Here is a 25362-nt window from a genome sequence, read left to right as displayed (position 1 = left end):
CACCTGCCTTGCCCCACCCTCCAGTCTCTGCTTCTCAGTTTGTATTGTATTATTTTATGCACTGTGGCTTGCTGTTGTTTTACTGATTGTAGTTAAGAAATTATTTATTGTAATTGTTAAGAGTGGATTTCTGTTTAATTTTTATATGCTGATATTTAATATTATTCTATACTAGTCTAATGATCGTTGAATGTTACTTTATTTGATGTAGGTTGCTTATTTTAAAGTTATGTTTTATTATTGCATTTTTGTATTGCATTAGAGTGTTAAAAGGTTTACATTCTTTGTTTCTTCAGCTTGTAAACTACCTTAGGTATTGTAAGATAGAAAGACAGCATACAAATTAAAAGTGATGATGATGATTAAGTATTAAGCAAAGTATTCCTTTTTATATTTGAATTAGTTCCCACTGTTTTTAAAAACATTTAGTTTTAATTTATTTATTGCATTTATATGCTGCTTTTCTATCAAATTATTTTAAGTTTTCAAGAAAATACTAGCGTTATGTCCCACTGTTACATTTGCCCTCTCATATATAACTGCCAATTAAAGTCATACAAAAATATCTTTCAAAACAGTTTAATTTAATATAAGCTACTATTCCATTTACTGTTTTAATTAACAGAAATCTACTATTAAATTCTCATACCTTAAATGTAGCTGCTATATATCTAGCACCATTGCTTTCTTTCTAGTGTTTGCTTCTTTGTTATTGATATGTGAGAAAGTAGAATGTCCATTCCTTTTCCCTCTTCAGTAGCACTTAAAAAAATCATTTCTGGCGTAGGAGAGGCATCCATTGAGTTAGATGTCTGATTTTAGTGAAACTTCTTCCAAGCATGCTTAGGAATGCAGTCTTACCTAATAACTTGTGTAAAGTCTTATTCTGCTCAAACATAATATATTTCTTAAATTTGTGTGTACACTAGTGAATGGAGTTTCTTGGACCAATGAAGCACCTAGACAGAAGAGTCATACATTTAATTGTCGCATGATGGTAAACACTGTACATGATCTTCTGGAAGATGTAGGGAACAACCAAGATACACATCAAAGATTTGAAACAATGCAATGTTTTGCTTTATCACAACCAAGAGCCATGCTGGAAGAAGGTGAAGGTAATGACATGCAGCTGATGTGGCTGTTGATTTTTTTTTTTTATCTCTTAAGTACAACTTTATTTATAATGTGATGAGCCATGTTCAGTCAGTGCCTTTTGAAAAATAGCAATACATAGATGTCAGTATTTGTATTTCTTAATAAAACAGAAAGCTTTTGTTCCAGTGTGGTGTAGTGGTTAAGAGCAGTAGACTTGTAATCTGGTGAACCGGGTTCACGTCCCCGCTCCTCCACATGCAGCTGCTGGGTGACCTTGGGCCAGTCACACTTCTCTGAAGTCTCTCAGCCTCACTCACCTCACAGAGTGTTTGTTGTGGGGGAGGAAGGGAAAGGAGAATGTTAGCCGCTTTGAGACTCCTTCGGGCAGTGATAAAGCGGGATATCAAATCCAAACTCCTCCTCTTCTTCTTCTTCTTCTTTAAATCTCAAGCTATCTATAAGCATAACATAAAATGTTTTGAATTTCAGATTTGCAGTCCTGTATGATATGTGTGGCACGCCGTATCTCAGCAGTAGAAAGGGTATTTTCACCAAATACAGAGAGCTTTGTTACTAGACATGACCTTTCAGGTAAGTAAGCTATATAAATAACTAATGACCTCTATTATCAATGTAAATGATCACGAGCATGTTTTGTGCAGTTATTTTACAATTGCTTGCCTAGAGTTTGTTTTTTAAAAAATATATATTTAGAATTAGAGCCTCCAAGGCAGCTAATATTTCAGTAGGTTTTACTTTATTTTAGCTACACTTGTTCTCTGCAAAATAAAGGCCTGGTTTGGATGATACTCAGCCCCCAAATTGTCCCTTCATGCGTAAGTAGCTGGAGACTGCAGCTTCCCAGGACAGGGACATGTGAAGCTGGGCATGTGCAGTTGTACACCTTGAATATCCATGCGTGGATGTAATATTTGAATACATTACAGAGACATGTAGTTGAAAACCAAGTTATAAATAGGATTGTGTTGTAAAATCCAATATGCAAAGAGTTAAATCCTGTTGTCAATTCCCTTTCTCCAAAATCTTGGGATTCAGCACATGGTTTGGGATTTTGCACAGGTAACACCCAGTTCAAATATAACATCCAAACATGGGTATTCACAGGAAAAGTGTGCCTGGTGAAGCAGAAAAAGTGTGCCTGGTAGTAATTGTAGGTATGAACAATCTTATTCTCACCAGCCTAGAAAGAAGGTAAGGGAGAAAATAATCTGAACTGGGCTAAATCTGGAGCGTGGAGCTAAAACTGCCAATTGAATTTTCCATCTTAACCAGCAAAAGATCTTGAATTGGCAACATAAAGCTACTCTGGCTGAATTTAGTCTGCTATGATTTTTCCTAGTTGGTGATTATCATTATCAGCATTTTTCATTTGCTTTATACAAAACAAAGAGTCTCAAAGCAACATAACAAGATCAAATAAAATAAGTAAAACAATGTAAAACCAGACAATTCTAAAGCAATGAAAAGTACAAAATACACAAAATGTTCACCCAGTAGTATAGCTATGTGTTGTTTGTGGGAACAGTTTTGATCTTATTTATTATTTTTATTTATTCATTGAATTTATATACAACCCTATACCTGGAGGTCTCAGGGCGGCTCAGGTTGGATATATTGGTATTTATTTCCAGGAGTTATGTTGACTGTTAATGATGATCCAGATTATCTGGGGAACACTGTTTTTGAGTCTCTAGGTGCTCCTTTAAATAGTTCATCCTTCTTACCTTGCGTAAAGAACTGACTACTCACATGTACATGGTCTTTCAATTTCAGACCTTGACATATTCGGTTCTGTATGGAAGGCAAAAAGGTTGAATCGTGACTTGGATTCCAAGAATGGATTTGTGTGCATATCTGAAAGAACTGTGTTTGCAGCCTAGTCTCTTTTTTTTCTTATTCTTTCTTTCATGTTAATGCCGAAGAACATTGCTAACCATGCTATGCTCATTTTATTGCTGTTAGCTTTTATGTTTTACATATTTTATATCAAGTAAGCATTTTTCTGATTGACAGGTAAACTTGTTAACATAGATACAAATTCTCTAAGGTCCATGAGACCTGGCTTTGAAGATACAATTCGTCGTTGTATTCAGAGATTTTTATGTCAAAATGAAGGACAGCCCTGGTCAAACAAACGCCACTATCATGAAGGTAACACCACACATTTCTAAATGCTAATTTATTTAATTTGTACAAAGTTGTTTCATGTAGGACCAAATTAAAATCAACACAATGAATATATCTCTTAGGAAATGCCTTTACAGTAAAAAAATTAAATTGTATGCACCATTTGATTATATTAGGCTCATTAATAATTATAACTAATTTGTTATACTATTTAGTGTTAGTAAAACACTAAATTTGGGCTGTGCAGATTCATTCACCTATTTTTCTCTCACTTATCTTAGTAAAACAAGTGAGAAAAAGTAGGTGAAGGCTTTGTATTGCAGAGCCTAGGGTTTCATTAAAGAGTATGGGAGTTCCATTTTCATGCCATATTTTGGGCTGTTGTTTTGAGAAAAAGTGTGAGAGAGAAATAGATGAATATATCTGAACAGCCCAAAATATTACACGTTTTCATTGCTTCGAGTCACGTGATTATCTAAAAACACATACACTATTGAATTACTAAAGTTTCTGGAACTATTATATTAAGACAGGCCACATGTGAATATAAATTTTACTCATACACAAGTTTGATGATAGAATTTCACGAAGCTTTGGGTTTTCTAAAGTTTATGTTTTATTTTTTAAGTGACCATTTTGTTAAAGTAGTTAATGATGTAGTGTCAGTTTTATTTCTGTTTCTAGAATGGGAAATGTAAGCAGATTGCTTCAGTACTAATAGTTTCTACTCTTCCTAACAGCTTATATGCAAGGTCTTGCTGAAACTCCACTATATCGGTTCTCCTTAGCTGATGGAACAATAGTGACAGCACAAACAAAAAGTAAATTGTTCCGGAACCCTGTTACCAATGACCGGCATGGGTTTATCTCCACTCACTTTCTTCAAAGGTGAAATCAATAATCTGTTTTAGCAGCTCCAAAATCATATGTGTCTAATGTGAACCAACATAATGAAAACATTTAGAGGGCAGTATAAGAGACAATATATGCAGAATTTTAACCCATGAGCATGGTTAAATTTTATTTGGTCAGATATAACAGGAAGATAAAATTGCTGAATGTTAAGTTTCAGTCCATACAAATTTCATACAAATGCCCATTACCCTTTTTTATGTCGTCAGACAAGGACGGGATGGCACATCATCTCATGGTACATTGTGTTTATATTGAAACTTATGAATACACCTTTTATTGAGTTAGACCCCAAATCCAATATTACCTACTTGACTGAGAAGTTGGGAAGGATCAAAGAAGCAAATTTCTCTCACAATAATGATTTTAAACATTACTAGGGTAAATCCTACTACTAATAATATAATAATTTTGTACCCTGCCCATGTGACAGGGTTGCCCCAGCTACTTTGGGCAGCTTTCACACATTGAACTTTTGAAAAAGAGGTTTTGAGCTTATTCATTTTTACGTCCTTTTGAGATAAAACAGTAAGCCTCATTATGTAACAGCAACTGACCTCTGCCCACCGTATCACAATTTCTATAAAGTTCTCATTAAGGGTGGGATATTTTCTATTCTTATCAAGAAAATTTGTAGAATATACAACTTGGAAATACAGTTTGTTCTCTTCCTGTGCCTTGTTGATGTTGATAAGAAGATTAATACAATGGGCAAAGGAAGAATTTTAAATTTCATCATAAATTTCTATGAGCTCGATGAGGAGTGTATATGGCAGTGTTCCTGTGTTCTGCTGTTGCAACGCAGTATTGTACATTGATTCCTAGAAGAACATATAAGATCTTTTAAAACATGGACATTACTAATCCGCTGTGCCAAGCTTGATTGCCAATGCTGTGTGTTTCAGAGAACAAAACGGATATCGACCAAATCCCAGTGCAATGGGACAGAACATCAGAACATCTACAACTGCAAGTACAAATTCAGTCAGTGGTGTCATGAACATGTCATCTGGGCAAAATATACCTTTGCAGAACAGGAACTATGGTATGGGAGATCCTAACTTAATGGGGCAGATGAGTGGTGCTAGATATGGAGGTCCTGGAAACATGGGACCTGTGAACTCTGGACAAGGAATACAGTCTTCTCCTTATCAGAGTAACTATGGATTAAATATGAGCAGCCCACCACATGGGAGCCCAGGCATGACTTCCAGTCAACAGAATTTAATGATATCCCCTAGGAATCGTGGGAGTCCAAAAGTGAATTCGCATCAATTTTCTCCTGTAGCAGGTAATTATTTCTAGTATCTTTTAAAAGTGTGTTTTGTTTTGTTTTTTTGTTTCAGCATCTGAAATCAGATACTATTTACTCAGTTGGCCAGAAATGGTGATGATTATCATTGTTTATAATCCACTTTTCAGCTATCATTCCCAGAGCGGCTTATAGCATAAACATAAAAAACAATCTAATACAATCAGACTTACTGTGCCATTTTTCATAGAATAACGTACTATGAAAAATATTGTTATGCAGAAATTATGGGAGGCAGTTTTAAAACTTTCCCTGTATATACTTTCTGCTGTAATGTTTCAAAGTATTTTTAGTTAAATGATTCGTTAATATGTAATACCTCACTTAGTGTTTCTCCAATGCAAATTCTCTTTTTTATATAGGTGTGAACTCTCCAATGGGAACTGCCAGCAACACTAGCAGCAACAATTTTTCAAGCAGCTCACTTAGTGCTCTTCAAGCGATTAGTGAGGGAGTTGGAACTTCCCTTCTGTCTACTCTTTCTTCGCCAGGTCCAAAACTAGACAATTCTCCAAATATGAATGTTTCTCAGCAAAGTAAAATGGGTAACCAGGATTCAAAGAGCCCTCCTGGCTTGTTTTGTGAGCAAAATCAAGTGGAGAGTTCCATGTGTCAGTCAAACAGCAGGGACTCCCTTAGTAACAAAGAAATCAAAGAAGAGGGCCTTGAAGGCTCTGATCAGAGGGGACTACCCGAAAGCAAAGGGCATAAAAAACTTCTCCAGTTGCTAACTTGTTCCTCAGAGGACAGGGGACACCCTACACTGTCAAACTCCCCTTTGGACTCCAGTTGCAAAGAACCTACTGCCAACGCCACAAGTCCTTCATTTGGAGTCTCGTCTTCTACATCTGGAGGGGTCTCTTCTTCATCAAACATGCAAGAGAAGCATAGGATTTTGCATAAATTGCTGCGGAATGGTAATTCTCCAGCAGAAGTGGCAAAAATCACAGCTGAAGCTACTGGTAAAGACACATACCATGACAGTAGTGCTGTTTCTTGTGGCGAAGGAACAGTCAAGCAAGAACAAATGAGTCCTAAAAAGAAGGAAAACCATGCCCTCCTTAGATACTTGCTTGACAAGGATGATGTAAAAGATCCTCTTTCGAAAGACATTAAACCTAAAATAGAAAATTTGGACAGCAAGATGGGACAATGCTGTAGTTCTGCCATAACTACTTCAAGTCAAGAAAAAGAGATGAAAATAAAAACAGAACCCACTGAAGAGGTAGAGTATTCTAACGTTTAGCAAAATCCCTGTTAAAAGACTCAGTATACTTTTGTTTACTAAATAAGCCCCTGGAATGGAACCGTGCACTTTCTTTTTGTAAGTCTGAAAACCACAGCTAACCTGAACTCCCAACTGTGATGTATCAAAGTAATTTTTAAAACGTTGCTTTTAAAAATTATTTCATCTTGTTGCAGTTTAATTTTCCACTGATTATAGATGATGCAGGTATTCCACTCAATACGTGAGAGAACATGGAATGCCTCTTTTAAGAAGGAACCTGCCCCCCCCATGTATTTTAAGCATTTACCACCTTAAATAATTAATATAGCTGACTGAGGCTGCAATCCTAATCTTGTGTACCTGGAAGGGAGCCTCATTAACTTAAATAGGATTTACTTCTGAGTAGATGCAGTTACAACTGCATCCCAAGCCATTCTCAGGATCAGCCTGTTGAATAGGCATAAGAGAATCATGACTGAAATAAATTATTTGATTTCAGTACATGTACTGCTACTAAGCATGACTTACCGGTAGTCGGTGACCACTTTTAATAATTAACATTAAAAAAAAAAGACCTGCCACTATGTTAACTGAAGACATCTTTTCCAGGAGATTAAAATAAATAAATAAATTGGTTAATTAAACATTGCAGGCCTAGCCTCAAGTGATACCTTGGAAAATTCATCCACAATATTTTCTGAATATTCCATTCTGAGATGATTACAGAATATGCAAATGAAGTTTTTATCTTTTTCTTTCTCTCCAAATTAGTAAAGTTATCTCTGATGAAATATTTACATGACTTCTAGCTTGTTCTCTTAAGAATTTGTAGTAAGTTTCAAAGACATCATAGTTTTGAGCGCATACCAGCTTCTGTTTTTTTCAGTAGAAATCTAAACAACTAAGTTTGTTTTTAAATATTTTTTTTCCTTTTCAGATGAGTGGAGATTTGGTGGATAATTTAGATGCCATTTTGGGTGATCTAACTAGCTCAGATTTTTGCAGTAATCCAATGTCTGCAAATGGAAATAACATGGGGAATAAGCAACCATTGTGCCAAGGAAATGCACCACTGGGTAAAGTTTATTTGATATAATATTCCACTTTACTTAACAGTCATTGTGTTGATTAAAGGCATTCAAGCTATTATTTCTGTTTGTTCTTAATTTCCCAGTTTAGCCTTTTTAAAAATGGTTTTTATTGCTGTCTACTAGTAGACTAGAATTTCCTTGTAGATACCCTCTGTAATGTCTGATAGTGAGCTTTATAAACATTGAGACCTAACACAAGAAAACCTTGAGTTTAAAGTTGCAAGCATAGATTTGATAGAAACCAACTGTCGATCACTGGGGAGCCTGCAGATCAACAGGCCTGATACTACCACTTTCTGCTGTTCCTGGAGGCTGTTCATGCTTATTAAATCAAATAACAGTGCATTCCAGAGTGCACAATAAGATGAATCAGTAGCTCAGAAGGTTCAGCTTTGATTAGCTAAATAATTTGAGAAAGGTAAACTAAATCAGAAGTGGTATTGGGAGCATACAGCTAGGTACTACTTTATGATGAGAAAGGGAATCATTGTTTTCGTGTGTGTGTGTCTGTGTGTGTGTGTGTGTGTGAGAGAGAGAGAGAGAGAGAGAGAGAGGGGGCCCTAGTTGTATTTTCTGAATTTTCGATGGAAAAAATGGACTTGCCAATCAGAAGGTTGGCAGTTTGAATCCCCATGATGGGGTGAGCTCCCGTTGCTCGGTCCCTGCTCCTGCCAACCTAGCAGTTCAAAAGCATGTCAAAGTGCAAGTAGATAAATAGGTACCACTCCGGCGGGAAGGTAAACGGCGTTTCCGTGCACTGCTCAGGTTCACCAGAAGCTGCTTAGTCATGCTGGCCACATGACCCGGAAGCTGTACGCCGGCTCCCTCGGCCACTAGAGTGAGATGAGCGCCGCAACCCCAGAATCGGTCACAACTGGACCTAATGGTCAGGGGTCCCTTTACCTTAACATTTTAAGCATAGCAGTTAACTTAATATGTATTTAACTGTACTCATACCATATTAGAGCTAATTTATTAGGCTTCTGATTCCGCCCCTGCCCCTGCCTTTCTAGTTAGGGTTTTGATTATTTTCTAACATTTTACAGAATTCTGTATATAGCTATAAGAGATTTGAAATTAACCAGAGACTGTACAGATCCAAAGAGATACACCATATTCTTTTAATAATTATAGTAGTTATAGTAGTTATAGGAAGTAGTTATAGGAAGTTAACATCTCAGTCTGAAACATTATAGATCAAACAATCCAGGTGAATAATTTCTGTATTAGTCTCCATCAGTGACTCGTGTAGGACATACAATTTCTGTGGTTTTATTAAAATTACATTAAATAACCTTATAGTGGATGCTAAACATCTGTCATGGTAGATCAATACCAGGTTTAAAGATGGTACAGTTACACTTATATTTTAATTACTCAACAGGTATGAGAAGTCCCCAATCTATGCAGGCCACCCGTCCTCCTTTCAACAGAGCCTTGTCTTTAGACAGCCCCGTATCAGTGGGATCAAGTCCGTCTGTGAGGAGTGTTAATACATTCTCCATGCTACAGAAGCAAAACATGATGGGTGGGAGTCCAAGAATGATGGAAAATCAGGAAAATTTTGGAACTAATATGGGTTTGTTGATTTCCTCATACTTTTTTAAAAAAAATCATGAACAATATCCCAAAGGTTTGCTGGAGTAAATTATTAACTACGAGAAAAATTGTTACAATTGTATTATACTAGCTTATTCTAGCTATGCTTTTTAGACCTTTTGGCTCAATTCACATATCTCACCAAAAACATTTGTAGGGTTGGGTTTAGTTGTGATGTCTGAATTAACAAATCATGATTTGCAAGGAGCTAGCAAATTTGCTTGCACCAAGTGCGGTGAGCGTGGTGTCTGAACTGACAAATCATTGCTGTGGCTGTTCCTTTACCTCCATTGCCACCGCACCTGGGGTCTGGAGTGCTGAGCAGATAGAAAATAGAAGCAGACAAGCATCCCTAAAGCATGGGTTTCCTGTACATTCGGAAGTTTCTGTGTTGACGTGGTTAGAGTATCAGACTAAGGTCTCTGAGACCCAGGGTAAAATCTCTGCTCAGTCATGAAGCTGTCCGGGAGACCTTGGGGCAGTCAAGAGCTTCATGTTTTGGCTTTTAAACTTTGGTGAGTTTAATCTACGTTGTTGTGCAATGCTTTATATCTCAGTTGAACCTGAAAACCTAGATTATATTTGAGATGTTACCATGAATGGTGGCTGAAAGGCCCTGATGTATGTAGCCCTTTGGGTCCTGGCTAAAACTGATTTGGAGTGGGTGAATATAAAAATGCCAACTGTAGCAAATTGTATTGTATTCTATAATTTTCTGTAGGGAAAGCAATATGTATTTAAATACATTAATTTTCTAGGGGGACCTAACAGAAATATGCCTATGAATCAGCATTCAGCAAGTGACTGGAGCCTACAAAACTCAAAAGTGAGCAGGATGGAACCTATTAGTTCTGCTTCAATGCCAAGACCAGGGCCAGACTGCAACCCAGCCCTTGCCAGATCTTCAGTTGGTGGTCCCATGCCTGGTTTACCCATGAGGTCAAATAGTATGCCTGGCACCAGATCCATGCTCCAACAGCAGATGATCCATATGAGTGAGTTCTTACTATGCTTTTTTAATTGGACACCACAATAATTTGTGTCTTATGCACTGCACATAGGTAAGATAGTAGAATCATAGAACCGTTAGATTGGGAAGGGACTACAAGGGTCGTCTAGTTCAACCTTCTGCAATGCAGGAAGCTTTCACCCAACATGGGGCTCAAACCCACAACCCTGGGATTAAGAGTCTCATGTTCTACTGACTGACAATAAAGTTTGAAGCTTTAGGCTGTTTGCACAGTGATCTGTACCATGTTCTGAGCAACTAGTGCTCCAGTGTGGGTTGCTGGATACTGGTAGACTTAAAGGAAGCAAAGCATTTAAATTCAGTGATAGTGATAAACAATTTAGACCACTACCTCTCAGCTTAGGGTTGCCATATTTCAAGAATTCACCCGGAAAACACAAATAGCGATCCTAAAACAGACACCCTTCCTGGTTCTGTTGACAAAACCCCTGGCCATTTTGCCGATCTTTCAAAATTCCTCATGGACACTGCTTTCGCCATTTGATTCCTGGACATGTTTGGGGAAATCTGGACGTATGGCAACCCTATTTCAGCTGCCTTGTTACGGCTATTTGAGTTTAATGGGGGGGGGCACCCTGGTGCTGTCATGTCTACAACAGTTCAAAGATGTGGAAGGAACTACTATTAGTTGAACACACATAAACACCCTGTTAAGAAGCTTTCTCCCCTTTTACATCCCATTTGAATAGAAACCTTACATTCTGAAAGTAATGCCATACATTTTTACTTAGGCTTCAAGTGAGAGTAAGACCAATGATTTTGATATTAAAAATAGTTGTATGGTGGGGGTTTTTTTTGAGATATTTTATCATTGTGTTTTATAATAGTGATACATTGTTTTTGTACACTGCCCTGTGTTGTTGGATTGCTGCTCCAAAAATTCACCTCTTTTTGAACAGTAAATTTAGTTTTGTTTCATTTTGTAGGGCCAAATGAAATTAATATTGGTATGGGAGGGAATCCTTATGCACATCAAGGTCCGTCTAACCATCCAAATGCATGGCCTGACAACATGCTGTCCATGGAGCAAGGACCTCGAGGTTCACAAAACAGGTACAATAAGGTTTAGAATGTAATATGCTATTTAACTGACAGCCTATTTTTCATCTACAAATGGTATCAGAACATTCTGATCATTCAGGAAAAACACTCATTTAAATACAAAATTAGTTAAGTCCATTGATTTCAATGGCTCTGCTATGACTTCCCCTATCTGAACTAGAATGCTGGACTTAGACAGATTATTTGTTTGTTTGTGATTCATCAAAGAAAATGCTTACATCATATTTGTAATTTGTTTACCATCTTAGTCTTTGACATTCTATTGGGGATTTGTTGGATAGTAATGATCTATCAAAGGTGATAAAAGTTTTAACATGGAGGGTCCTCCTTTGTTTCCAGAATCCTGCTCATTTGTGAAATGACACTGGGCATATCTCATTTTTGCACTTGTGTATACTGGGTATGATTCTTATCGGGAGACTTCAATTTATGTGTGATATGAGAATTTATCTACTCTTTGACCAGTATTCTTAATTGTTGCTACATCTTGGTTTTCCTAGGCAACTAGTTAGGAATTCTTTGGATGATCTTCTGTATGCTGCTCCAAATGTTGATGGCCAAAGTGATGAAAGGGCTCTTCTAGATCAATTGCATACATTGCTGAGTAACACAGATGTCACAAGCCTTGAAGAAATTGATAGGGCCTTAGGAATTCCTGATCTTGTAAATCAAGTAAGTTGCCAGTGCTCTTGAAGTGCAGATTTTTCAGTTTGCTGTATGCTCTTAAAATGTATTTTTGCAGGGGGGGGGGGGAATAAAAACCCTAGTACATTTCTTCCTCAGTACTTTGTACATTCTTCTTTTGGGTGAGAAGAACTTATTTTATATATTATAGGCTCCAGAACTTGCTAGTCAACTCAAGCTGAACATAGCCCACCTTCTCTGTATTGTGGCCTGCCAAGTATTCTTGCAGTCCTAAAAAGGCTGTAAAAACAGAAGATTTATCCAACTGCTGGTGACCTGCATTACATTTGCTGGATTACAAATTATGCAGACCTGATATGATTATAAACATGATATTGCAGTGCCCCTTTAAAAAAATCATAGTGAGAAAATGTTTGCCTATAACATAACAAGAGCAGCCTTCTGATCTAAAAAATGTTTATTTTCCTTTTAATTTGTGACAATACTACATTCTAATTAATGTGTGCAGGCATCTTCTTTAGAAAGGTAGTTGTAGAATAGTTGCTGAATATTATAGTGATGAAGTCTTAATATACCTGACTCAGAACTTGCTCATAGGAGATGGATTTTGTCAATGTGATTTTGAATTGGGCAATTTTCATTGGATTATTGGATATTCCTGTGTGTATCCCTAAACTGTTAAATGGTGAAATAGGGTCCCATAACTGTTGTACCATGTGCTTACTGGTGTGTCTCCTGAACATTTACTATGTTTTTTACACTGCCGGCTACACACACACACACACACACACAGCTCATATTTTCAAATATAAAATTCCCCTGTATAAAATATTCTTAATATACTATTGCAGTGTGTGAAATATTGGCAAGTTCTATATTCTTTTTAAGGGGCAAGCTTTGGAACCCAAGCAAGAAGCATTTCATGGCCAAGAATCTACTGTAATGATTGACCAGAAGCCTCCAGTATATGGTCAGCCATACCAGGGCCAGGGAGCTCCCCTGCCAGGGGGTTTTAGTAGCGTGCAAGGCCAACAGGCGGCCTTTAACTCTGTGATGAATCAGATGAATCAGCAGGGCAGTTTTCCAATGCAAAGTATGCATCCCCGAGCAAATGTCATGAGGCCCAGAACCAACACACCAAAGCAACTTCGGATGCAGCTCCAACAGAGACTTCAAGGGCAGCAGGTAAACAATTAAATTTTTTTCAGTTCCCTTCTGAAGAGGGAAACTTTCTGGCTTTGCTAAGGGCAGGAAAATGAAATATATCACTTACCCATTAACACATACATTCATTTGTTTTATCCTGTCCTGATATTTGGTACACACAGAGACTTAGTTTACATGTCAAGATGTTGCCCAAACTATGACTTAACTGGTACTATGCAACCACGAGGGCTCCTAAAATGGAGCTACAGCTTTGGCTACAGCTCATGGTTAGAGCACAAACCTTGGCTAATGATAATGCGGGAATAAAAAAGACAAGAGAGGAGGAAAGGTGCTGTGAGCTCCCCAGGAATCCACATGTTTGCATGGTTCTGATAGTCCATAATTTGGCTTGTCATGACATGTGAAGCAGGCCTGCAATTCCTCGTCATTGTAGTCTTTATTTTCAGTTTGGTAATGTCATTTCTGAGATTAAATACTGCTGGACTAGACAGATTATTTGTTTGATGAAAACTGATGTTTGATGAAAACTGATGAAAACAGTGGCACAGTTGTTTTCTGAATTGCACTATTAAGTATCAGTATGAAAGTTAATGATTAGGTTTGTATATTTAAGGCCCTTGTGCGCATCCTTCTGCCTTGGAGACAATGGAGGAGTGCGCCTTTGGGCGTGAAGTCAAACGTTGTGTTTCAGTGCACTTAATAAGCCACACTGAGTGAAGTAGCTTCTTTTTAATTATTACTTTTGCCTAGGTTTGTAGTGTAGCGTGGGTTTTATAGAAACCTGTTTGATGTATTTTGACATCGTTCTGTTACACACTGTTGCTTTCTGTTTCTTAAGTTTTTGAATCAGACTCGTCAAACACTTGATATAAAAATGGAGAACCCCAACCCTGGTAGTGCATCAGTGATGAGACCTGTTATGCCCCCACAAATGGGATCACAAGTAAGTATTACTAATCAGGTTATACAGTAGCCTCCCACTTCCTGCTGTTATTTTACCTCTCCCAGTTCTGCTTTCTGTTACTTCTCTTTTCTCCCTCCTTCATACATCTTTTAAAACACTAAAGCAGACACACATATTTTTATCTAATGGATCAAAGTCCAATAGAACATAACCATAAACCAAAAGACGATTCTACATGAATCATGTCATCATTAGACATACATCAGTTGGGGCATATGACTGGTGAAGAAACACTATATATGTCATCCTAAATAATGTCAATATTTTTGAGTAGGAATTACAATAATCTGTTTTACCATTGTTGCAATTCCTGTTCACATGGGTGAGGCATTGGATCTCAAATGCAATCGTAGAAAAGTACAGTGGTACCTCGGGTTACATACGCTTCAGGTTACAGACTCCACTAACCCAGAAATAGTACCTCGGGTTAAGAACTTTGCTTCAGGATGAGAACAGAAATCGCGCGGTGGCAGCAGCGGGAGGCTCCATTAGCTAAAGTGGTACCTCAGGTTAAGAACAGACCTTTGGAACGAATTAAGTTGTTAACCCAAGGTACCACTGTATTCCAGAACCAATCTGGGGATTGAAACTGTTGAGCAATGCTAGTCTGGCAAGTATGGATTCAGTTACTTGTATCTAATTTAGCTTTAAGTAACCGTCCTGTCAGTACAAATATTTATTATGCCTGTGCAATGGGACTTTCCTCTTGTGCACCCCCTTAATATTTCTGCTGGTTTCCGCAACCATTTGGAGCAGATTTGGGAAGGACACATTCGGGGGGGGGGGGGGAGAGAGAAGGTCTCATTGTGCAATCATAAATTTTTGCACTGACAGAAAAGTTGCTTAGTGCCACATTGGATATAATCCACAGTGCCTGCTGAATGTTCAAGCTACACAAAGTGAGACCTGCAACAAAATGTTTCAGTGTGGAGTGCTGCTGTTTGGGGTTTTAGCCACCCAGCCAGTATCTGTTCCAGGATGCTCCATTCCCTTCCATGCCACCTCCGTCTTCCTGTTTTCCATTCCACCACCTTCACCACTCCAATAGCCATCAAGCCAGCATTCTGTTTGCTAGGTCGTTTTTGCCCCCCCCCCCTTTACCTTTTCTTTTTAACTTTGGGGATTCCCCAAGCTGCTGATATCTTGTGCATGGATATGTGCATAAGGGTAGACCCTAAGAGAATAAGCTTGCTGTTGGTATATAGGCTGTAGACCAGATGTGGGAAAACTTTGACCCTGCAAATGTTGCTGCAAGCAAGGCCAATGGGGCAACATCTGGAGGGCCCACAGTTACTATACACTCTGCTACTTATTACTGCAGAATAAATGTGCATTTTCTTACTGTTCCATTCTACTATTTCATTAATGGGAGAAAAATAGACTGTATTGTCCTTTTTTAATATAAATGCCGGTGCTGCTCATGGACATAAAACTCTTAAGATATATTTTTTTTCTTGTCAACTTAATAATTCTTGCTCTGAATTCTTTAATGTGCTTTTTGTCAATCCTCTTTGGGTGCTAGCAGCAAGGCTTCCTTAATGCTCAGATGGTGGCCCAGCGAAACAGGGAGATAATAAGTCACCACATCCGACAACAAAGGATGGCCATGATGATACAGCAGCAACAGCAGCAGTCTCAAGCCTTCAGTCCTCCCCCAAATGTGACCACCTCAGGAAGCATGGATGGTACTGTTACAGGCCCTCCGATGGCTCCAGTCCCATCCCAGCAATTTTCATACCCAGCCAATTATGGTACTTACTTCATTTGTATCTTACTTGCTTCTATTTCCTGTGGCTGCTGTTGGGCTTAGTAAATTACAAAAAAAAACTTATTAAAGCTAGAATATTTTTATAGAAGAGTATAAGCACAATATTTTGGAATGAGGGAGAAAGTGGGGTTTTGAGGGATTTGACATATTCTGTAGCCGAATGATCTAAAATAGAACAGCCACAGTGCAGAAATGTTGTAAAATTCATGAACTTTATACAGTAATTTCACAGCTCATTGGTTCTCTCAATTTTGATTTGAATTATGTCTTAGTCATTACTTAATTCTGCAAGAAAACTTTTTTGTTCAGGAAGGGTCTGGCAACAAAAAGCAAGCATTTGATCTTTTTTTATTCTGCTTTGCTATATCTGAAATTACAACAACAACAATGAAACATTAGTAAGTTATAGTACCTTGTAACCATGTTTAGGGACCAAGTGAAACTGAGAAAAGCAAACTTGCATGATGGGGGAACATAAGATGCTACTTTATACCGAGTCGCACCATTGGTCCAAGTAGCTCATTAATGTTTACACTGGCTAACAGTGGCTCTCCATGAGGTCAGGTGGGGTTCTCTCACAGCTCTACCTGGAGATGCTGGTGATTGAACCTAGGACCTTCTTCATGCAAAGCAGATGCTCTACTACAGAGCTATGGCCCCTTCAAGTAGAGGGAGTCTTGAATGAATGCAAGCTGGTAACAACACCTTAGGGTGGAAATTTGACATTAACTTGGGAATCAAAGTGCAGTTCTCCCAGGCACCATTGCCTCTCCATGAGAATTATTCCCTTCTGGCTTTTCATTTGTAGCATGCTTCAAAGGTACAAGCTTCAGGGCTTTTTAAATTGAATCAGATAAGAGAAATTGTGCACCCACAAGAGTGAAATTCTGTAAATATTAGAGGACACATGTGCCTTCAGCAAAAAATAGCTAAGTGTCATAACCACCAAACTGTTATCTTATTTATTTTGTAAGGAATGACCCAGCAGCCAGACCCTGCCTTTAGCAGGGTATCAAGCCCACCCAGTTCCATGATGGCTCAAAGAATTGGACCCCCACAAAATCCCATGATGCAGCATCCTCAGGCTGCACCAATGTATCCAACTCCAGAAATGAAGGGCTGGCCATCAGGAAATATGGCCAGGAGCAGGTGAGAGTCAGATATCTCAACTAGTGTTTTCAGAGGGGAGCCTGTGGCTGTGGAGAACTGAAGAACAGAGCTTTTAGCAGACTGAATTGTGTGATTTAAAAAAAACATGGCAATCTAAACAGTCTTCAATCTTGCACCCAGATTCTTTAAAAAAAACAACCACCTAAAATCATTTGTTTTATAGAAGATTTCAAAATATTTGTTTAAATTCTTAAAATTTGCAGATTTCACAAAGATATGGGGTCTAATTTTGTTTCACAAAATTAAACAAGCTGATTAAGACATGATGTGTTGTTAAAAAAAATTAAAAGAACATGAAAGTGTCCAAATCTATATATGTTGAACCATTTGTTCCAGATTGGTTACGTGCAGGGGTAAAAACTCAGTAAGGTAGGCTTAAGTTAACAAATCATTTTCTGACAATGGATGAAGAGATCCTAGGATGGGAGTGATTTACACTGATCCATCATTTTTGCATTTCCTTTCTTTTTTATTTAAAGCAAAGGATTTATTTATTTGTTGATCATAGGCTCATTCATTTGTTTATAGCACTAGTCGATCTCTAGAGCCACAGGTTGGTGTGAGCTCCTTACAAATAACCACATCTGATCTTGAAGACACTGTGGTGAGACAACTGTCTCCACAACTGATTGTGGAAAGGATTACGAAGTTCAGGGAAGTTTTTAATATGTGACATTTTAGTGTATATTTCATCTTTGTTGGAAGCCGCCCAGAGTGGCTGGGGAAACCCAGCCAGATGGGCGGGGTACAAATAATAAATTATTATTATTATTATTATTATTATTATTATTATTATTATTATTATTATTATTATTATATTTTATTATACAAGGTTTTATAGCTGTAATGCCAATGATGTAAAATGCCAGTGGCTGAAGGAATCTGTGAACTGGGAGCATTAATTTTTTTCTTGTGTCCTCTAGTTCTTTTCCACAGCAACAGTTCAGCCATTCAGGGAACCCTGCAGCTTACAACATGATGCACATGAACAGCAATGGTGGTCACATGGGACAAATGAATATTAATACTATGCCTATGTCAGGAATGCCCATGGGTCCAGACCAGGTAAGATGGCTATAAATGTTGGTTCTCCACATGTAGCTCTTTAGATCTCCATATGCATATCAGCCCCTAAAATTGCCAGTGCCAGTGCCTAGCAAACATTAACAGAAACTTTTCAACATTTTTGTGGCTTAGAAAATAAACTTTGACTTGCGTGGTTGTCATTTTTGCACACTCTGCACCCTTTCTTATTTCTCCCAAACTCCCAAACCCCTATTTCTCCACTGGGTTCTCTCTTGGTGGTTTTACATAAAACAGTAAGGCTAGCTGTGGAACAGCTATTGCCTGTGAACATCCCAGGTTCATTGCTGAAATAGATTTACTCAAGGAATCCACAAGGCTCTGCAATCCAAGCCTTAGAGTAACTTAAGCTCAACGCCAGGCCATTTCTTCCCAATCCCCCTCCCCCTAAAATGAATCTATATTTTTAAAAGCATTTTCAGTACCAGTGCAGTATTTATTTATACTTCTTTCCTTAACCTTCAGAAATGCCAGCAAAAAATTTGCTGGATTACAAAGTTTGCCTCTCTTACACTGTTGTTTGTTCACTGGTGTGTTGTGTTTTTTCCTGCAGAAATACTGCTGACATCTCCAGCTATGATCTCCTAAGAGGCTGATGCCATAGATGATGGTGAACTAAGTATTACAAAAAAAAAAGAGTGCACGTGAACTTCATGGCAACATGTAGCCTTATGGAAATACCACTTCTTTTTACCGTGAAGATGTCCTAAGTGACTTCATGAGTTATGGACCTTTGGGTGGTGAGGGATAGGAGGAGGAGTAGAAGCAAAGTATCACTGTATAATGTACAAAAAGAAAAGAGAAAGGGTGATTTTTTTTTTTGGCACTCTGCCTTTAGCAAAGTGCGTTTGGCAATGCCATTTGAGTAAATGTGTTGGATAGACATGGTGTGTACCAGTTCTATTTACTGTAGCTATCCAAAGCCCTTTAACTACAGGCAGACCAAAGTGCCTGGAAAATACTTGGTAATAGTCTTGAGTTCTCTAGTAAGAGCCTCTGATAGAATGTAGTTTCTGGCCTTGATTTAAAAACAAAACAATGCTCTGAACATTCATGCTGCTGTTCAATCTCACTCCCAGGTGTCGGAACTCTGATGTGCAAGTGGCAATGCAAATGAGCTGTTGCAGCCTCTGAATCACGCTCTTTGGCGCCAAAGGGGTATGCAGAGATTAAATATGTATAATCATGATAAAAGATTTCCATATTGATGTGCAGTTTTGTGCACTTTATAAAATGCTGTATGTAGTGGGTTACTGCAATACCTATAATAATGAATCAATGGATATTAAAGTAGGCAAGTTCTTGCCCCCTTTCAAGCCCAGTCTGAATTACTGTTACATAATATCTCCAATATGGGCATTTGAGCAATAATCATACATCTTTTTTGCCATTAAATGTCATAAAATGTAAGGCAAGGCATTGCAGTTTGAAGAGAGATTCTCTTTGTGAATACATTTTGTAAATATGATCTTAAGATGTTGTACTATATATATAAATATATATATATATGACTTTTGTAGGCCACTAACTCATTTTTGCAGAGTTTGTGAAGCTAAATATTTAACAAATATAATTTCTGTAAACTCGAGTTTAGTCCAAGTTGTCCTGACAGGATTTTTTTTTTATTTAAATGGTTTTGGAGTTGGGTAACTATGGCCTTTATCTTATTTTCACTGGTCTCTGACAGTTTATTTAGAACTTCATTTATTGGTTTTTTTAAAAGAACATTTGTTCATATTTTAGCAGTCTTTTAATATTTTCTCTACACCTTATGTGTGCACTTTGTTACTTTTTTCTTATAGATGGCAATTTGATGACAAAAAGGCTCTTTTTAGCTGTCAAATCAATTTGTGGAATTTTTAATATAACCTGTCTTTTAAATGAAAGAGCCTCTGCTCTAGGACATTTGGTTAACTTTTAAGAAAGCCTCAGTGGTGTTCTGAACATGTTTTTTGTGTTAAGTGTCTATCAGAAAGCACACCTGATGAGACATCTGATTAATTGGCACAAATGATTTTGGTTATCACATTTTATTGCTCTGCTGGTAACAAATATATTTATTTTCTAAGCAATTTTTAATAGCTGGAGGTCAGAAACACCATAATCATCTCTGTGTCAAATAATGCAGATACATACTGATTCCTCCCAGTTTTAAACAAGTTGTAGTGATTCAGAACAGGATCTTTCTAAGAAAGGTAGACTAAAATGTCTGAAGTGGTGTGTGTTTTTTTCTATTCCCATTGCACATTCAATATAGTTCTCTTGAATATGTGAACTGGTGATTTTGATTAGTAATGAAATTTGAGCTCCACTTTGCAGAAGCATGTAATTCTGTGAGATTTTGTTCTAAGGCAAGCAGTCTGTGATTACCCCCAAAACTGCTAGTATCCTGAGTACAGGTATAAATATTGCCAGTTCTGTGTAGTCCACCAGCTATTTATTTAACTTCACTAAAGCTTATTTGTACTTAAAACACATTTGGGCTCTGGTCTGGAATTGTGTTCTGATTTGCACATAGTGTGCCTCACATGTTACAAGTGCTTCCTCATCCTTTAGGGTTGTTTTTTTAAAGCATTTTTTCCATTTACATATTGTTTTAAAATAGCTTTGAGTTGTTGTTGTTTGAAGTATACGTCCTTCCAAACCTCCACATATGGATATGTAGTTTGCTCAGACATTAAAGTCAACAGGGGAGTATTTTGTACACATGCACACCTTTGTGCACATCAGATCTTTTGGTTTTGTAGGTCTGCCATTAAAGTGTGACAAAATATTTTCCGCTTCTCAGAAGCCTCTTTCTGATACTACCAATAACAACCTCATAGTAAAAGACCCACAAGCCTATAAAATGGGAGTAGACTATCTTTTAACTTTTATAGGCGAATATGATAATCATGATAGCTCTGATTACTTTGGCGAAGTGTGACCTCTCTTTTTATAAACTACTTATTGCCCTTCTTCTTTTCATTTTGATTGATTCTGTTTGTGTTTTTGAAATGTGGTGGTACCTGCCGTTCATTGGTTAATCTGTTATTTAGAATGTTACTCCTTTTCCCAGTTGCTTTTTTTTTTTTTTTTTGCTGAATCCAAAGATATTAGTTCAAACTTGATAAAAGTATTCATACCTTTTTATATATATATATAAATGCGTTTTGAATATGCATTGTCGGGAACGTTCCCAGCAGTGCTGATTCAAATGATACCTGGAATCAGAAGTGCATGATTAAAAACTCTCATTCTGTTGCAATGCAATCTCTAGTACCAAGAGTGATTATATGGGGTGGGGGCTTGTAGGATAAGTACAGTAAACATGGCTGAATGGGGCAATAAGCTTAGTTTGGCATTGGTGCCTTCTGACCTAATTGTCTTTGTAGTGAATCCATTCTTCCCACCTTTGTATGGATTATCCAACCAGTTTGTGTGTTGAGATAAATACATAATTTCAGTCTTCATGATTTTTCCTGTAATTCAGCCTTCCCCAACCTGGTGCAATCCAGATGTTTTAGACCAACAACTCCCATCAGCTCCAAGCTGGGGAAGGCTGCCTTAATAAATGAGGAGCATTTTTCAACAGAAACAATCTATTTGAATGTTGCACAGGTCAGCACATCGAATTTAGTAGCAGACTGTCATGTGACAGCAATGCAGCAATTATGAAACCATTCAACTGAGAGCAATATTTCTTAATATCTCAGGAGAAAGGCATGCAGTATTGAGAATTGACTCCAAAGTTAGTTTACATTAAATATTGCTTGTAATAAATGATCTTTACATAACAAAAAAAGCCTCCTGTGGGCTGGCATTTAAAAAAAGGGTAGGTCATATGGTCTTGTTTTTCTGTGTTTTTGTTTTGTTTGGATGTTGTTAATAATGTAAATAAAGGTTTCTATTTGAAACGGGAGTTTTTGTGGCTTAATAAGCTTCTTGGTAATCAAAGAGATAAAAGTTCCCATTATGCCTTAACACAGGCTGCATTCCAGTTACCAAAACTCATGTTCAAGTTGTCTGTGCTGGTAGATGTTCTCTTTTCCAAGACAACCAAATGGGAGAAGTAAAACTGCAGGCTTACTTCACTTCCAAAGGGGTGGGAAAAATTTGTCTTCTTAACTAACAGAAACTTTTACCCCCTCCACACAACAGTTGCTGTTGCCACCCTCAGACTTCTTTTCAAATTGGAACACCATGAAAAAGGTAAAAACCAACTGAATGCAGCCACTGCATGCAAGAAGATAGGGAATTTCACCTTATTAACCTGCTGTCCAGCCTGCTTTGTTTCCAGACCTTGATCATCTGGGCTTCCCTCCTTTGCACATGTTCCAGCTTGTCAACATCCTCCTTAAATTGTGGTGCCCAGAACTGGACACAGTATTCTGGGTGTGGTCTGATCAAGGCAGAATTATTACTTCCCTTGATCCGGACACTAGATGCCTTGATGCAGCCTAGAAGAGCATTAGCTTTTTTTGCTGCTGTATCACACTGTTGACTCATGTTCAGCAGGTGGTCCGCCAAGACCCCTAGATCCTTTTCACATGTACTACTGGCAAACCAGGTGTCTCCCATCTTGTATTTGGCCAGCTGGTGTTTCCTGCCTAAGTGTAGGTACACTATCTAAAGACTCATTATATTGCAAATACTATAGCATACCTAAGATATCTCAAACACCAATTTCTCTCTGTGATTGAAATGCTGCAGTACATTGGAAGAAAACCAAGTAAGTTGAAAATTGAGGTCAATTTGTGAATTTGGACAGGTGATGTATGCTGTAGGAAAACTTGTAAGTTTGAGTTTGGATAGTCTGTTCCTAAAACTGCTTCCAAATAGTATGTTCTTTTTTCTAAGGAGGCACAAAACCCAGCACTGTGTTGGGTAAAGTATGCCTACTTGTCCGCTGAACTGTGCCCATAAGTGCCTTTTTTTTAAACCTGCATTTTTATTGGTCACAAAATAATAGCCATTGTTTAAAACAAACAAATATAAAAGTAAACAAGTGCTTTCTTTTATAGTAGTAATTTTGGTTTTTGAACATACAATATAACCACAAAGACTTAATACAAATCCAACTTTGTTAAAATTCAAGACATACACAAACTGCTTTTAATTTTGCAGTGCTTTTAAAAATGGCTAAATTCTGAATTTTTATTATGCAATGGAGTGACTTTTCAGAAATGGAATTGGGGCATGCCAACACTTTAGTAACAATTCTTCTGAACTTGGATTTCTTTTGAAACAGGACACTGAATATTTACAGTACCATGCTGGAAAGCTGGTTTCACTGAGTGAAGATTTCAATTTCCTCATGAGCCAAGGTAGATGTGTGAACTGTGAACTAAACTGGCTTCTGTGGTAGACAAACACCTGAAGTCTGTTAGTGCTGGGTCTGTGCATCTGTTCAGTAATATCCACGATATCCTGCGTGCCTCAGTAGCAATTTTCTACCACTGTGTCTAATTTTGACTTGCCTAATCTGTAGGTGGGGGAAGAGATCCTTTTCCATTTGTCTGTCCTTTCAAATGCCATTTAAAGCTGTAGATGAAGTTGCAGAGGGGCTATTTGGCTTCCACTGAAATAGTCTGTGTGGTTTTGCCCCTTTGGATTCCACGTCTCTCAATGGGTCACCCTTGTTTTCTTTGCTGCCATTTCTTGAAACAGTATTTGCAGTGATCGGTGGAAGTAAAATAGCTTGTGAAGCAAGTGAGGTATAACCCAAAGCAAAAGCAGGTAAACCAGTGGGCTTCAAGAAGGGATACGTAGGTTGGATGAAAGTATTCCCCAGAAGGTCACTGTGTCTATTTAGATTGCATAACAGTGCAAACATCCTATCTACCTTAGCATCAAAGTTTATCCAGTCCTCCAGGCTAATGTTATATTTCAGTCTGAAATCATACACACTTTCATTAAGTCTGTACAAAGATTCAAGTTCTGGCCAGTTTATATCCTCATTGAGGTCCAGCAGTTGCAGGAAATTAGCCTTCCCAGCCTTCCCAAAGTTGTCCTCTGAAAAAGAACACACATTTAATTAATTCACTCTCTGAAGAGCAAAGCAATCTGTTCTCACAGCAGAGTCATGCAAAGGGCATACTTTTCCACTGTGCATCACCCACAACACAGAAGCAAAGGATTCATTCATTCATTCACTAACTACCTTTCTTAACAGCAGTTGGACTTTTAGATGAATCTTCAGTGTTGAGAACTATGTCTACACTATTTTCATTGCACTGTATGTGGGTCATTTAAGTGACCTCACATTTCTTGCAAGCATTGTACAAAATTCTGAAATCACTGCCGTGATCTCTGCTCAATGATTTTGACCTTCTAATTGTGTAATGGACTGCTTGTCCTTCCTACCAAAGATTTTTCTCAAAGTAACAGTGTCGGAGTCACCATATTTCAACATGCGCTACAGCTTTCATTTAGCACAACAAAGAAAGGTTGATTCTACAAGTGCAGCTGACAGAGGAACAAATACTGTCTTATAATAATGAGGGCCTACCTCTGTAGTAGTATACCTACACTTCTATCCAATAGCAACCTTAAAAGTAGACTGCGCCTGCCAAATGTTTTGGACTACAGTTCCAATAACTCCTGGAGGGAAGGGGAGTCCACCAGATCTGGAGAGGACAGGCTTCTCTAGCCCTTTAGAAACCTGGAGTTGGATTCCCCTACAATGAACCAGAAGGGCATGCAAGATGAGCTCCTAGTGCTTCTAGCAGATGAGCCACTGTCCGTGCTGTCCTAGGCCTCTGAGAACTGCATTGAACAGAGCGCCCCTGGTCTCACTTCTGCAGTCGCAGTCTGAGGCTACTGGAGCAAACACCTTGCACTGCAGATAGGACTATCAACTGGGGTGCAGCTGTTGCCATTTTTCAGGGCTCAGTCTCAGTTTGTTGCTGAAGCGACTACTAGAGTTCTGCCTTCTTATAGCACCACCTGAGCCTTGCCTCCTGCCTGAACCCTACCTTGCTACAGAGCAGGACAACACGAACACAATGACTGCAGTTAAAGAGGTTAGAGTCATCACTCTTCCAGACGCTTCATTAGGAAGAGTAGGATTTAAGAGCAAGAATAGATGAAACTGCAAATATGGA

At 38.1% G+C, this 25362-nt stretch overlaps 2 protein-coding genes across 23 annotated transcripts in view; one reads left to right on the top strand and one right to left on the bottom strand.

The window, feature by feature from the left end:
* The window catches only part of NCOA3 (nuclear receptor coactivator 3), a 98878-nt gene extending 76705 nt beyond the window's left edge, over window positions 1–22173 (top strand). For 8 of the 16 annotated variants that reach the window (XM_083507897.1, XM_083507908.1, XM_083507896.1 and 5 more), the window contains 17 exons: window positions 930–1118; window positions 1588–1689; window positions 3133–3270; window positions 3987–4134; window positions 5064–5449; window positions 5833–6695; window positions 7636–7774; window positions 9174–9368; window positions 10147–10383; window positions 11345–11471; window positions 11981–12152; window positions 13014–13310; window positions 14131–14235; window positions 15782–16007; window positions 16999–17173; window positions 18118–18259; window positions 18831–22173. In XM_083507897.1, the coding sequence (XP_083364023.1) occupies window positions 930–1118; window positions 1588–1689; window positions 3133–3270; window positions 3987–4134; window positions 5064–5449; window positions 5833–6695; window positions 7636–7774; window positions 9174–9368; window positions 10147–10383; window positions 11345–11471; window positions 11981–12152; window positions 13014–13310; window positions 14131–14235; window positions 15782–16007; window positions 16999–17173; window positions 18118–18259; window positions 18831–18842 (3653 nt within the window). In that variant the 3' untranslated portion in view covers window positions 18843–22173. Of the gene's footprint in view, window positions 1–929; window positions 1119–1587; window positions 1690–3132; window positions 3271–3986; window positions 4135–5063; window positions 5450–5832; window positions 6696–7635; window positions 7775–9173; window positions 9369–10146; window positions 10384–11344; window positions 11472–11980; window positions 12153–13013; window positions 13311–14130; window positions 14236–15778; window positions 16008–16998; window positions 17174–18117; window positions 18260–18830 lie in introns of all 16 variants that reach the window. The other 8 variants (XM_083507895.1, XM_083507905.1, XM_083507906.1 and 5 more) reach the window with 1 other exon arrangement.
* A 1078-nt stretch (window positions 22174–23251) lies between these two features.
* Window positions 23252–25362, bottom strand: part of SULF2 (sulfatase 2) — a 273848-nt gene continuing 271737 nt past the window's right edge. For all 7 annotated transcript variants that reach the window (XM_083508022.1, XM_083508024.1, XM_083508021.1 and 4 more), the window contains one exon: window positions 23252–24271. In XM_083508022.1, the coding sequence (XP_083364148.1) occupies window positions 24241–24271 (31 nt within the window). In that variant the 3' untranslated portion in view covers window positions 23252–24240. The remainder of the gene's footprint in view (window positions 24272–25362) is intronic.

Source organism: Podarcis liolepis, assembly GCF_965112155.1.
Source record: "Podarcis liolepis genome assembly, chromosome: 6".
NCBI lineage: Eukaryota > Metazoa > Chordata > Lepidosauria > Squamata > Lacertidae > Podarcis > Podarcis liolepis.
This window is presented reverse-complemented; position numbering and strand designations above follow the sequence as displayed.